We start from the raw sequence: 14,393 nt of genomic DNA, 5'->3' as shown, positions 1-14,393 counted from the left end.
GACAGGATGAAAGAGAAAGATTGGCTGGCCTGTTTTCACTTCTATACCGTTTACATTTGTTGGGAAAGGGAGCAGAACACAGTGCCAAAAAAAAAAAAGCCTAGTGTTGCCCTTGGATATTTTTAATACTTCGTTTTAAGAAAAGTAACTACTAGTTAAGGAACCTACCTACCCTGACATTTTCCTATGACTCTATTATCTGTAATAGCAAAATGGAGAAAGACCAACAGCTAGCTTTAGATGTTTAGTTAGCTCAGTGGAACCTAACTTGTCAACAGGGAAGGACAATCAAGTCACCAGCACTGATTTGTAACAAATACACAAAGGCCTAAATGGCAGAACCAGGAGAGCTGAGAGTGTCAGACTAGAATCTGGTTCAAATTCATGCTCTGCTGAGTATATTTCACTTGATGGAGGCCACTCAGTCTACCTCACAGGGCTATTTGTGAAGATAAGGAAATATCTGCCACTTTAGATCCCCACTGGGGAGCAAGACAGAGTAAACTGGCAAAAGCCAAAATGTCTGCTCAGTTTTTTCAAGGCGGCATTATATACCAATGATGAGGTAACGAGATACAAACCTTCAGTTTGTATTGTAACTAAATAGGAAGCTGCTATTGAGCTACCTTGTGCTAGTATTTTAAACTAAGTTCTGTAACTACATATAAACAGCATGCTTGAAAGGCAGGATGATAATCTGACTCCCTACTAGAACCCCTTTGGTCTTTTGGGCATATTGTTAAAGGTTAGTTTTCCTGCTCCCCCCCTCACCTTTGGTCTCCTCTGGCTCTACTCTCACCTGTTCCCTCATCCCTGCATATTCACCAGCATGGTGAGGGGGGGTCAATCTAACTTCAGTTGTTCTTGCTTGTAGGCACCCCTCACATAGCATCCTGATTTACTACAGCAATCTAATATAGCACTGGAGCTTTTTGCTGTAGCTTTACAGGTGAAGATAGCATGGATACCATTTTGGGGACTCCCCTTTTAAAAAAATTATTTGCAATTATGGTCTTATGCTTTGATATGCACATGTGACTGGTACGGAGCAGCTGAACCAATGGCAGGCTGCTGAAGAACTGGACAGCCCATTCAGTAGTGTTTAATCCTGCCTGAAATGCCAGCCTGTATACCACAAAAATAAAGGTAGGATAGCTTAGACAAAAAAAGTCATTGTATTCTAGAAAACCAGTTGAATTACAAGCAGCTTGCCCAACGGAATGAGATCATTACTTCCCTGTACAATGACCTCAGCCCAGCTGAATTCAACCTACATATCTACTACACTGGTTTAAATGTATTTGGCCTTTTGTGTTCTCCAGCAAGGCAGAGAAGCAACTGCTGCAGCCTGTCTTATGAGTGTTTCTTCAGTAATCTCTTTGAGGCATTCAAATTGAAGTCATCTTATTTCCACATCCAGGCCTTTGTTTTATGGCAATCAGCCATTACCTAGAATAAACAATGAATCAGACAGGTCTTGTAAGACACAAAGCAGTAAGCCTGCTCTTTGAGAAGCTTTCTCACATTAGGAAGAAAAGTAGGTGAGTCAAGGACATGCCAAACAGATCCAGTATGTGTTTTTGCCCAAATCACCAGTCCAGCAGTTTTTGCCCCTACTTCAGCAAGGCCTTGGTTTCCCACAACTGGGTTATGCATAGGCAGCTGGACTTACAAAGGCAGGCATTGTACATAAAAGAGCTCAAGCTTTCACCAGAGCCGCTCCTGTTCATGACTCATTTTATTTACAAAATGTACAGGTAAGTTCCCATCAAATACAAAAGTCATCATCATAGAAAGAAGCACCTTGCTGGAGGAAACTCCTCCTCACAAATACCTTAAGGCCCCTCCAGGCAGGTGGGCATGTGTTTAATGCTCACTGCTGCATGTACATCTTGGCCCTCTCCCTCCACCATCACTGATCTGCATCACGGGGGAAAGGACAAGTGTTTGAGCTGGCAATTTCACCATTTGTTTTTGCTTTCCCTGGATCAACAAAGGGGCACATCATGGGAACCCAACAGCAAAGTGGCAACGCTCATTATGAACATAACTAAACAGGCAGCAAGATGAGGAGTGGGGCCAACTAGCAAATGCATTACACTGTCTTTGCAGCTGCATCTTTGCACAAGGAGGGAGGGAGCTGAGCCTTTGAGGACTTACAGCCCTTACTATAAGAGCCATTCAGAGGTATTCTCCCTGAAGTGGCAGCTTCTATCCTGCAGCCATCCCAAATGCAAGCCAAGAGGAGGTGTTCTCATACCTCTTAAAACTCTTCCAAACACAAGCATGCAAGGCTCCAGCTTTATAGGCTGCTCTCTGTGTGCCAACTACTCAGTGGTTGATACTTGTGTTAGAACCCAGAGCAGGCACCCACTTGCGTTCTTTCACCAGGAGCCAAGACAAAGGGGATACAGTATTGAAGTGGAAAACAACCACAGAATCAACAGGAGCACTTCAATTTGACACGCATACCAAATAGGTGAAATCATCTGCCCCAAGCCGCGTTTTCGATCTCTTGAAGTTGTATTAAGCCTTCACATCCGTAAGTGAAGCACGGTAGGGCTGGTATCTTCCCCAACCTCCCATCACCTGTAGCATGCAACAAACATATATGTATGTTGTCATTTACCATAACCATCAGGGCCAGTATTTTCCTTCCAGTTCAGTTTTGATTCAGTCAACTCATCTAAGACCTAACAGCAGCAGGGGGGAAACCAAACCTTTCAATCAGAAGCTGCTGCCTGTTTTGTAGTGCCTGTTATCTGGGATTTCTCCAACTGCGGTAGATTAACATAGTTTTTAAAAAGCTTGTTGCGTAAAGCATGTTTGTGGTTTTTTTAAAAAGTCACTGTCTATTACATAATCCTCAAAAGGGCAAACTAGGCCCTTTTTTCAGAGTTTAAGCGCCCAGTAGGAGTCATTTGAATCAGGCTCACGGTTAATGCATGCTGCATATACACTGATCACACCAATAAAAGCTATGCACATTATGTTTCTTTACTAACAATCCCCAAAAACATTTTCCCAGGTTTCAACCAACCTGCGTGTGGTCCATCAACATAAAAAATGCTTGGCTTCCTATCAATTTGCCTTGATCACACTCCTTACATGACACTTACAATACTAGATATCAGCATTCATCTTTGGGATTGCAAGGAGTTCTCAAATTTCTGAAAACTGCCCTCCCATCCATTTTCAAGGGCACATTTCTTGCACTCCAGGTAAAGAGAAAACGAATGGTTGTATCTTACTGTAAGCTTCCTTAAGCTATTTTTGTAACTTTTTTTTATTTAACAGAACTTTTTGCCCCCATAGGGTCACCCAGGCACCTAACAAAACAAAATAACTTGAACATACAAGAATATACAAGAACAGAGCAAAACTTAGAACATTTCCAGGCAGAGCAGCCTTTGCAAGGGACACAACACCTGACAAACAAAAGCAACACAGAAACTGTGCTAATCTCTGTGCTGGTCATTGCCCTCTATATCACCAGTAAAAGTGACCAACAAAGAAGAAATTAACCTTTTGCTTCCCAGTGCTGCTGTCCTTGCTATATACTGCTGTACTTCCTAAAACTTGCTGAGGATTGAATGGATGGAATCTATTATATAGCAGGAAGGGCAAAAACCATAACATTGTGGAGAAAAAATATTTGGATGAGGCAAGGACAATTGGAGCATGTCATGGAGCAAAACACCTCCATGTGGAAGCAGCCCTGTGTCAGAAATTAATTAAACTCAATCAATATAGAGTGGAATTAAGCGCAACACACATAGACAGCGATTGGCTGCATGCTCTAGTTTTCTGGCTTTATGTAATTATGATGGAAGTGGCCTCCTCCTCCACAGCTCAATTGCCCTGTCAAGAGTACAGCAGCGGGAACGGACGATCAAACACTCACTGAAACTGGTCAGAGAAGGAAATCAAGGGATTGAATCTCATGCAGCTCTCCCACTGATGGAAGAATTTGTCAGCACAGCATGATCACCTTGCAAGCCCTTCTTGTACTGCTCCTGGGAGAAGGGGAAACCCCCCAGGAATCAGCAGCAGCAGGGTGGAGGTGAGAAAGTAATGCTCTACTAATATCCTTCGGTCAGGAGAAACACTGCAGGATCCAGCTTAAAGGAATTTCAACTCATATCAGTTGCTCCTGTTCACTGGATCGAGCATGGCTAAATATAATCTAACATACAGCATGGAAAGGGAAGGTCTGGCCCTTGTGGACTAAAGAAATCAGCCATGATTTTGCCTAGAATCCTTTGAGCAGGTTTTGAATTCCTGTGCTCAGCAGACATGGCACAAAGTTATGAGCTAGGACTTACTGCAAACCTAATGGGTTTGGGGGGAGGGAATCAGTCCAAGCCTACATATTTCTTGTTTAATATAGCTAGACACAAAGAACTGCCAAATTGAGCAAACCAAACAGAACAAAACTGTAGTCCAGTAGCACCTTTAAGACCAACAAAGTTGGTCTTAAAGGTGCTACTGAATAAAACTTTGTTGGTCTTAAAGGCAAGTTAGTCTTAAAGGTGCTACTGGACTCTGACTTTGTTCTGTTGCTTCAGATCAACATGGCTGCCCACCTGGATCAAACAAAACAGAGACTGTTTAAAGCAGGGGCATCAAACATGTGGCCCAGGGGCCAAATCAGGCCACTGGAGGTCTATCAGGCCCTCGAGCAACTGGCTGTCATCTGCTTCCTTCTCCCTCTCCCTTGCTTCCTTCTGCTTAACAGCTTATTTGCAAGGCTTGCTCAATAGCGTAGGAGCTACAGAGCAAAACCTATTTTCTTCATTGGCTGAGGCTCCTCCCTTGGGGAGTAAGGGGGAAGGCAGAGCTTGCTTTGCGAGGCTCTCTCAATTGCACAGTAGAGTTACTGAACCAAGCCTCTCTTTCTTCTATTGCTGGTGGCTCCTCCTCTTCCTGGTCCCCTGGGAAAAGAAGGAAAGAAACAAAGCTTTCTTTGCCCCATTCCCTAGATCCCATGGGAGAAATACAAAGAAAGCACCTTTAAGACCAATGAGTGCTAATGTTTTAAGCATATTTAAAGTTTTTAAAATATATATGTGTGTGTGTTTGTCTGTGTCTTTTATAAAGTTTATATCTCTGCTATCTAATCTTAAATAGGTATACAGATGGCCTGGCCCAACATGCCCAGCCCAACAAGATCTCATTTATGTCAGATCTGGCCCTCATAACAAATGAGTTCAACACCCCTGGTTTAAAGGCTTTGGCTCATGTTTGTCCCTTTCCTTGGATCTTTCATACTTAACTCAAAAAGTACCTCCCCTTACAACTTAATCCCAGGCTTTGTTTTGTAGAATGGGGGACAGGTCCCAGGAAAACTCACCTTTGTGTCCTCTGGCTCCACCAAGAGCTCTTGTTCTGCTTCATGCAATTCCTCTGCAGGATCATAGCTATACATAGGCAGCAAGTGATGACGTAGCCGGTCATACCTGAGAGACAGAATGGCAGATGTCACCCTTCTGACACACAACTGTTAGGTTATAAACTAGGTTTGCTTTCTTGTAAACAGAAGCCACTTCTCTAAGACACCCTCAAATCTCTCAGCAAAGACCTGAAAGATCTTTGCTTCACAGCTATTAAATATTGGTGGAATCTTGCGAAATCACTCCACTGATGGATATAGTTCTGTAGTCTGATAGATGACAGCATAATTGAGTCTTTAACTAAGCTTTTTAAAGATGGGTGAGATTATGCACAAAACACAATTGTGTGAATCCATCCCAAGAACTCTGATATCCTATGAGAATCTACAACATATTTGCTTTGTAGTGTTGGCTTTGTACTACACTGTTAAGGCTGATGGCTTTTGAAACATTTGCAAGTCCTTCTGCACTTTTAACTGTGCAAGTTCCTGCAACTTTTTGTTTCCCACTCAAGACATTGCTTAGATTTCATTACATCCACTGCATATAAATGACATAGAGACACACTAAAGTCCCAGTTTATCCACCAAGTACTCATGCTGGGGCTTTGATCTTTTAGCTATCATGAGCTAGTCACAGAATGTTCAGACTTTCTTATTTCTACCTCAATGGATCAGATAGCACAGTTTATCTCCCAACCATCACAAGTGTCCATACAAACTGGCTTGGTTCAGATAACCATTACCAGCTGGTATGTGCATAAGCCCTGAAAAGCCTTTTTGCTTCTCCCTTCCCCATATCTGGCAAGATAATTTGTTACTTTTCGTTTCATGGCAGACCCTAGTTCGCCATTAAATCCCAACTAATTTATACTTGCCCTGAAAATCAGAATTCCAAACTAGGAACAAGCCATTGCTTGGAGCTCTGGTTTAGAGCTCTGTTTTACAGGACAAATGGGAGGGAGGTATCTTAAATTTGCACACAAGCTAATTATCTACAGTAATAAATCTTTTGTTAAATTTCATAGGGGGATCATCTTACTTCAGAGCTGTCTTCCTTTCAAATAATCCCCAGCCTAAAAAAGAGGACTCCGCACAACAAATTTTTGAACACTTCCCCTGTTTGTTCCAAAGAGAATTTTACTCATCCAACAACTAGATGAGTGGCTATTTACAAACCTGGTAGAGATAAAGCTCATTTGAGAATTTGCTTTTAAACTTTTTGGTAAAAAATAAATCCTGACACCTAGATAAAAGATTACCTTTAATATAAAGAAGGGAAATACAGGCTAGTATGGTAGGAAAATGCTTTCCTACCTAGTGAAAGCAACCCCACACTACTAAAAGTGATTTTCCAGGACTATTCAATGGCCAAAAGCAAAATAGGCAGGAAGTTACTGTATGCTCATTAGAATTGCCATATTCCTGCCCCCTTGCCCTAATAATAATTCCTATTATTCTGCCTCAGATTACCTAATGGATTGCACAAAGCATAGACACAGATGAAACAGTCTAAGTACACAGCTGACAACAAGCTACAAAAACTCCAGTGTTCTTATGATGACTCAAAAGCTATTCTCTATCAATGAAGTTAGTTCTGAAGAGCCATGTGACCAGAACTCCCTTTTCAACCACATGCAACTTTTCTCCCTTCACAGTCTCTTACCTCCTCTTCTTCTGAATATACATCATCTGCAGTATGAAAAGAAGAAAACATCTGTGAGCAACAAAAATGATACTGTCTATGGGTTATATTCTGTTATCTATAGTCTGCCTTTCTCACTGAGACTCAAGGTGGATTGCACAACATAAATCACTACAATTAATAGGATGGGACATAGGATTAGGACTACAGAAATCCGAAATCAAGTAGAAATCTGAGACAAACCATAAGTATTAACATACTGTGTTCAGTGCAGAAATTATATAGTAGGAGAATACATACAGCAAAAGATAGTATCTACATATATACAGTGGTATAGTCCACAGTCCCTTTCCCTTGGGGTTGTCAGGTACTTCCAGGCAATGGGGGGCTTACTGGAAGCAAACAGGCCTAGACCTACACAGCCAGCAACATCACTTCTTGCATGCACAGAAGTGTTGGCATCACATCACTGGCAACATGGAGCTGCTCTGGTATTTGAGCAAAATTTCTATGGTAGAAGCTGTTTTTACCATAGAGTTTTTGCCTAAATATGAGAACATCCGCACACAGTTGGTGATGCAATGCCGTCACTTCTGGTGCATACCAGAAGTGACATCATCACATTACTAGTGACACTGGCCTAGGCCTCCTCTTGCTGCCAATAAGTCCTCTCACCAGCCAGCTAATCAGAGTCCAGGAGGAGGGGCCGCTGCCCCAACAGGGGCCTGGGAACCTTATGTTCCCTTTTTTGAAGCGTCTTTCTGAATCAATCCATTACAGTTCAGCCCTATTACCTATGTAAGATTCCATTCCAGAAAATTCAGTTTTTCATAGTTTGCAGAATGCCAGGAGAGCTGGAACCTTCCAGACCTCCTCTGGCAGGGCATTCCACAATGCCGGGGCCACAACAGATAATGCACACATACAAGCAGTTTTGAATTTTGCCCAATTGCAGGAGCAGGCCCTGTTCAAATGAGCAAAGCCGTCATGGTGGAGCATAGGGTGAGAAGCTGTCCTGCAGTTCAAGGTTATGAAGGGCTTTACATGCTATAGCTTGAACTGAACCCAGTAACTGATGGGCAGCAAAGGAAGTGACTGTAAAATAGAATACGGAAGTTTCACCTAGCTCCTAATAGCAGCCAAATCTGAGGCATTCTGTACCAACTGAATTCTCTAAGCTAACTTTGAAAGCAGACTGATGTAAAAGGAATTACAATTGTCCAGTCTTGATAAATCTGTGGGTATCATTTCCTTGGCCTTTCCATTGGAATCAAGGTCCAATTTTGGCATCAATGTCGTGAACTAGGCATTAGTCTAACAGGACATTTGATCATTTTAGATGCACTGTTTCTGGAAGTAATGGCAGTCACAAGAGACAGATTAAATGCAGTAAAAGGGTGAGTTTGTCTGTGGCCCACGATATAACCTGCAACAGAAACATATTTCAAATTCCCTCTGTGAAGAAAAACTGCCAGCAATCAGGCATACTCCTCACGAGCATTTATGTAGTCTGCTACAGACATCCAAATACTAAATGCACTTATAGACACTACAATCAAGTAGAACTGCCCTCTTTGAAGTACACAGGAAAAAAGGTCCAAGACTTACTCACTTGTTACTTCCACATACTTTAAAGAAAAAAAACCACAATTAAAGTACACACAACCTATCTATACATTTTTCTGCCATTCTTCCTCCCAAGGAGCTCAGGGTGGTGTATGAGAGTCTCTCTTCCTTTGATGTTATCTTTGTGTAAGCTGGGCAGAAAGAAGGACTATTCAAAGATAGCAAGCTTCATGAACTGAGTGTGGATTTGAACACAGGTTTCCCCAGATGTAGGCCAACATTTAATCATTACAACTGCATTAGCTCTTGCAAGCAGAACAGTAATAAAAGTTTTACTTGGGCGGCAAACCCACTACAAAAATCTGTGTACTCCATCTTGTGCTCTCTCTCTCGCTCTCTCCAGGGAGCTCAGGATGGCATACATAGTTCTCCTTTCACCCTAACAATCCCTTGATACAGACTCAAGACTAGGCTGACAGCGACTAACTTAAGGTCACCCAGCAAGCTTCACAGCAGACAGGATTTGAACCCAGGCCCTCCAGATCCTAACCTGACACTAACCACTGCAACAGTCTCAGCTTCATTACAAAATCTTTAGAAGCAACACTAAGATCTCAGTATCAGATTTCAAACAAAAAGGTACATGATAACTTTCCAGAGCCAGCTTAATATTCATTATAACCCTCTCACAGATGCTAGTACTGGTGAAGTTTTCATAAGCTATTACTATGCATCTTCTGCTATCAAATTCAGTTCTAGCCAGTTATCCCACCTGAATTCCCCTTTAGCGTAAACAGAAAATATTTGCAATGCAGGGAGTGGGAGAGATAGAAGAGGAGATGCTCAGCTAGGCCCCTCTTGCATAACAGAAGAGAAATTATTTGGGAAGAAAGTGCTCCTAGAAGTAAAGGAACAGGGAATGTAATTAAGACAAGCCTAATCAGACCCCAGCAACCAACCAAACATGTCTCCTTAAAACAATAATTTGCCATTCTCCCATCTCTCTTCATGGAACTCCTAACCTCCTCTGAACTGTTCCTCTAGCCACAAAAGAGGCAGCAACAAGTCAAGCAACTCAGAAATCTTAATTGCAGGTGTCATACTATTCCATACAGGGATTGTTCTTGTCTGGAACAAATCTAAAAACAGACATACAGCTATAACCAAGCATCAACTATTGCAACAGCAGAAACTGGTCCAACACCTTAACCAAAATCAGCAAGTTCTACCTCAGCAGACCACCAGGGATTCCTATGGAAATCTCTGGCCAAGAAAATGTTAGTGCCACATATTCTCTTATTGTACCAAGGTGCAAAGGTTAAGCTCCAACCTAAAATAAGCCACTCACCACAGCCAAGATGATCCCAACCACAGTGATAAGGAAAAACGGCACCAGAACATAGCCCACCAAATAGTCGCTGGTTGGTTCAGGGGAGGTGGGCAGGGTGGTGTTATTCATGGCATAGGAAACTGTCGCTCACACAGGACCAGATACGGAGCTTCTGTCTTCATCAGGAAGCCTGCCTTACAACAAACAAACATTAAAATTAAAACACATATTCTTTGTTTCAACCAGTTCCCATAATCCACTCCCCCTTCCGCACTCTCCCCTCTCCTCCACTAACTACAGTTGTGCATGACAGGGCAAGAGAAATCACAGGCACATGAAGCATAAACTAGTCACATGTCCTCACACTGGATTCAGTGTTACAATTCCAGGGAACAAAACTCATTTCAATGGTATTTATTTAGCCACAAGGCCAGATCTTGCAGATCTTGCATTGCAAGATAAGGCTTAGTAAGTGAGAAAAAAAAGATTTTTTTACCATTCTCCAAATAAACATGCTAATTCTGAACAAGAAGTTCTAACACAAAGTAGCACAAGAAGCAAGGAGAAAAGAGTTAAGACAGCAGTCCTGACATTCTGTTCCAGTTAACTGCTGTGAAGTTGCAACTGACGGAGACCCTCAGCCCACAGGGTTTTTGAGGCAAAAGATGAGAAGAGGTGGTTTGCTATTGCCTTCCTCTGCATAGCAACCCCATCCTCTTTAGTGATCTCCCATCCAAGTACCCACCATGGTTCACCCTGGTTAGCTTCCAACTAGTCCAGGCTGTTCAAGCTGCTCCTCTATATCATTCCTAAGTGGTTTCCTAAGGTGCAAAAGCAGTAACCCCAACATCTACATGGATTTTTTTCCCAAAGCTTGGTTCTTTGAAACCTTATTATCCTAGTGATAGTATCCCTACTAATCTAAACTGGAAGGCTTATAGCAGGGGTGGCCAAACTGTGGCTCAGGAGCCACATGGGGCTCTTTCACACATATTGTGTGGCTCTCGAAACCCCCACCATCCCATCGGCTGTTTGCAGAAATCATTTGTCTCTTTAAATCACTTTTCCAAACCAAGCCAAGGGGGCTTGGAGAATGCATTTAAAGTTGCTTTCTTTCCACCTCTTTCTCCCTACCCCCATCTATTTGCCTGTCTGCCTTCCCGCAAACATCTAACATTCATGTCTTGCAGCCCTCAAACATCACAGTTTAAGTTTATTCTATGTGGCTCTTTCATTAAGCAAGTTTGGCCACCCCTGGCTTATAGAAAAGAGTAAGAGTCCATTAGCATCTTAAAGACTAACAATATTTGAGGTAGGGTATGAGCTTTAGTGAGTCATTGCTCACTTCTTCAGATACAGGCTTGTGTCAGACCAAAAGAAGAGTATGACATTTTAATGTGCAGCAGCAAAACAAGGAAGTCTGCTAGCTCAAGTCCCACACAGACCTCCTAAGGCAATACTTTCTTTCAGCCTTTTCAGCTATTCTAAAACCTAAGAGCTAGAGGCAGGGATCTGGAGCCAATTTTTTCTGTACATCTTCATGAGACAGTTGTACAAAACTGCTACTAAACGACAGTCTAGGTAAGGATAGAACAATTAACAAAATCTTATCTGATTGTAAAAACTTTCGATCTGCTCGTCTGTATGTACTTGTGCATCACAGGATTAGCATTGGACAGGATGTCTCATGAGTTACTCCCCATCCAGAAGAAAGGGCTAGTCACCCTAAACAATTAGACGAGTTGCTAAGAGCAGTATCTTGTATATGCCTATGTGAAGTCTGCATGTTATTGTAACCTTCTACCTGTACAACAGGTAACTTGATGAGACTGATATAAAAAAGTAACACCAAGCAGTTTCTCACTACTAGCTTGTTTCTTTTGACAAACTGTGGCTGCAAGGATCAGAGGACCATGCCCAAAGTTGAGAAAAAGAACACTCTTCCACAGATTGCCCTTACTGTATGCCGTTAAAGGAGACAAAGTAGGGAAAAACAGGAGCAGGACTGCAGAACTAATGCAGAGTAGTCATGGAAACCTTACATTTGGACTGCAGCTGGTTAGGGGAAGGCCAAACACAATTTTACAGATAGCTACTGATTAAAATACACGAAATAAACAGGGCTCTTTGAAAGCCAATAGCTTTTTAAGGAGCTCAGGATGGTACACCCAGGGTTACCCTGTTTTGCTCACACAACAACCCTGCAAGTTGCTTGCTGGCTGAGCATAGCTTTAAATTAAGGTCTCCTCAGCCCCATTCCATTACTCAGCATACCACAGTGCCTTTCCACCACTCTACCCACAAGCCCTCTGGGATTAACTCAAAAAAAGTTCCCATGAGGTACTAAGAATGTCAATGCATACTTCTCAAACACAAATTTGTATTTGTTTAGCAGTTTGGCAATTTTACAAGCCTCTCTTACATCACAATTTTCACTTGGATCCCACTCTCCCCAGAATGTTTGTGACAATTAAGGAACCCAGCCCCTGATTAGTGGACACCCTCTCCTCTTGCCATGTAAGAACCATACAATATCTGCATCACAGAGTCACTGAGCACCAAGACAAACCAGCTACCAGCACAAGCATAAATAATGAAAGGAGGAACTTCATCCTCCTACGTTGCTGTGATAGAAAAACACTACCCTTTCCCTGCTCCCATAAAGAACTACTTCAGCAGTTTATGCTAAAAGGAGCCCACTGCTATTCATCAAGGCAGGGGCCCCCCCCACTACTATTCATCAAGGCAGGGCCCCCCCTCCCCCCCGTGACTCCTTATGGCAGGACTGGGTTTTAAAGCTGCATCAAATCCAGCCATCATTAACTGAACCCCTTTTAAAAGCAACTGCAAGTGCAATTGAAAAATGTTAACTCACCCCCTTATTTCCAGGCCTATTATTGTCTTGGGCAGCGTGATCCTTAACAAATTAGGGCTGCACTGAAGTAATTTCCATTAAAATCGGGTTTACTTCTGGATAAGCATTCAACAGAAGCAGGCTGTAAGGCTCCAGTTCTATGGACGCGGATCTGTGAATAAGCCTTGCTTAGTTCAGCAGTTTGTCTTCCAAGTAAATATGCCCATGATTGAGCTACGCATCAGAAAACCGCGTTTAGCCTGAATTATCATATGACGCCGGGAAAGCTAAAGGTTGCCATCCTTGCCAATCCAGTCCAGTCGGGATTTGAAACCTGCTCTCCTGCTCCAAGCACAAGCCTAGCTTACCCTTCGGCGCTTTCAAGGACTGCAACAGCCGCTCCCCGCAGAATCACTTCCCAGATGGAGCCATTCTCCTCCCGCCAGGCCACACATCTTTACCCGAATCTGAGCAAGAAGCAGGAGGCAGATAGAAGCTATGATGCTCCACGCCTACGCCTCCCGGGATTCTCTACGTCCTTAGCCGGTTAGCCCATTGTTTCAATTATCGCAGTTCTCATCCCGCACCCTGGTACCTCTGAGCAAGCCATCTCACCTGCACCCCCAGCAGCTCACGCCCCGCACCCCCCACCGGGAAGAACCAGGCGACGCGTGACTGACAGCTGAATAACAGCAGGGCGGAACCTCCAACCAATCCTAGACCAGCGGGGCGGAGCCAACGGTGGGCACTGAGAGCAACGTGAAACGGCCCGCGGAAGTCAGAAGAGGGCAGTCGTCCGCCGTATAAGTAAATCAGCGAAGAGGGAAGAGTTGGTGGCTAGGGGTTTCTGCTAGGTTGTCCTGTCTGCTTTGGAGCAGCCCCTCCCACTCAGGTTGCTTAAGAATAAGTTCACTAATTTTCACGGGACATTTCCTGAGTGTACTGAACTAAGGAATAAGTCCCAATGAGCCAAGTATGGTTATCTGTGAGTAAGTATGTGGAGGATCGGGGTGTAGATATCGTTATGATCCCAGCTTCAATACAAAGCCAAGAGCTATTGGGATGAGCCAGTCTGGAAATGTGTTTGATTTAAAACCCTGAATTGCCTCAGTCCTGTTGTTAGCTTCTGTAGCTTTGAAATATCAGTGTTTTCATTCAAGCTTCTTGCCACAGTTTAGTGTAGTGGTTAAGTGTGAAAACTCTTATCTGGGAGAACTGGGTTTGATTCCCCACACCTCCACCTACACCTGCTGGAATGGCCTTCGATTAGCCATATAGGTGATTGTAAACCACTCTGAGTCTCTGATTCAAAGAGAAGGTCTGGGTATAAATCATTCTTCATTATGAAGGCCAGAATTTTTTCTTTTGACTATGGCTTCAAGAGCGCCGTGGCACAGAGTGTTAAAGCTGCAGTACTGCAGTCCTAAGCTCTGCTCACAACCTGAGTTCAATCCCCGACGGAAGCTGGGATTTCAGGTAGCCGGCTCAAGGTTGACTCAGCCTTCCATCCTTCCGAGGCCAGTAAAATGAGGACCCAACTTGCTGGGGGGAAAGTGTAGATGACTGGGGAAGGCAAAGGCAAACCACCCCTTGACCCGTGCCAGTC

General features: G+C 43.2%; 1 protein-coding gene across 5 annotated transcripts; it reads right to left on the bottom strand.

The window, feature by feature from the left end:
* Positions 1-1,152: 1,152 nt before the first annotated feature.
* SMIM29 (small integral membrane protein 29) lies at positions 1,153-13,506 on the bottom strand. Of its 5 annotated transcripts, none has more exons than XR_009555059.1 (7): positions 13,403-13,490; positions 13,156-13,254; positions 9,952-10,127; positions 7,059-7,084; positions 5,354-5,459; positions 2,473-2,589; positions 1,153-1,449 (listed from the first exon to the last, which is right to left on the bottom strand). XR_009555059.1 is itself a non-coding variant. In XM_060231483.1 (6 exons), the coding sequence occupies exons 3-6, from the start codon at positions 10,060-10,062 to the stop codon at positions 2,527-2,529; spliced, it is 306 nt and encodes a 101-aa protein (XP_060087466.1). In that variant the 5' UTR covers positions 10,063-10,123; positions 13,156-13,254; positions 13,403-13,490; the 3' UTR covers positions 1,721-2,526. The 5 variants fall into 5 exon arrangements, 3 of the variants coding, with proteins under 3 accessions (XP_060087466.1, XP_060087465.1, XP_060087467.1); XR_009555060.1 differs by having other exon boundaries at positions 9,952-10,123; XM_060231483.1 differs by lacking the exon at positions 1,153-1,449 and having other exon boundaries at positions 1,721-2,589; positions 9,952-10,123.
* Between the last annotated feature and the right edge of the window lie 887 nt (positions 13,507-14,393).

This window comes from Heteronotia binoei, chromosome 2, assembly GCF_032191835.1.
Source record: "Heteronotia binoei isolate CCM8104 ecotype False Entrance Well chromosome 2, APGP_CSIRO_Hbin_v1, whole genome shotgun sequence".
Lineage (NCBI taxonomy): Eukaryota > Metazoa > Chordata > Lepidosauria > Squamata > Gekkonidae > Heteronotia > Heteronotia binoei.
Note: the sequence above shows the minus strand (reverse complement) of the source record. Positions and strands in the feature narration are given on the sequence as shown.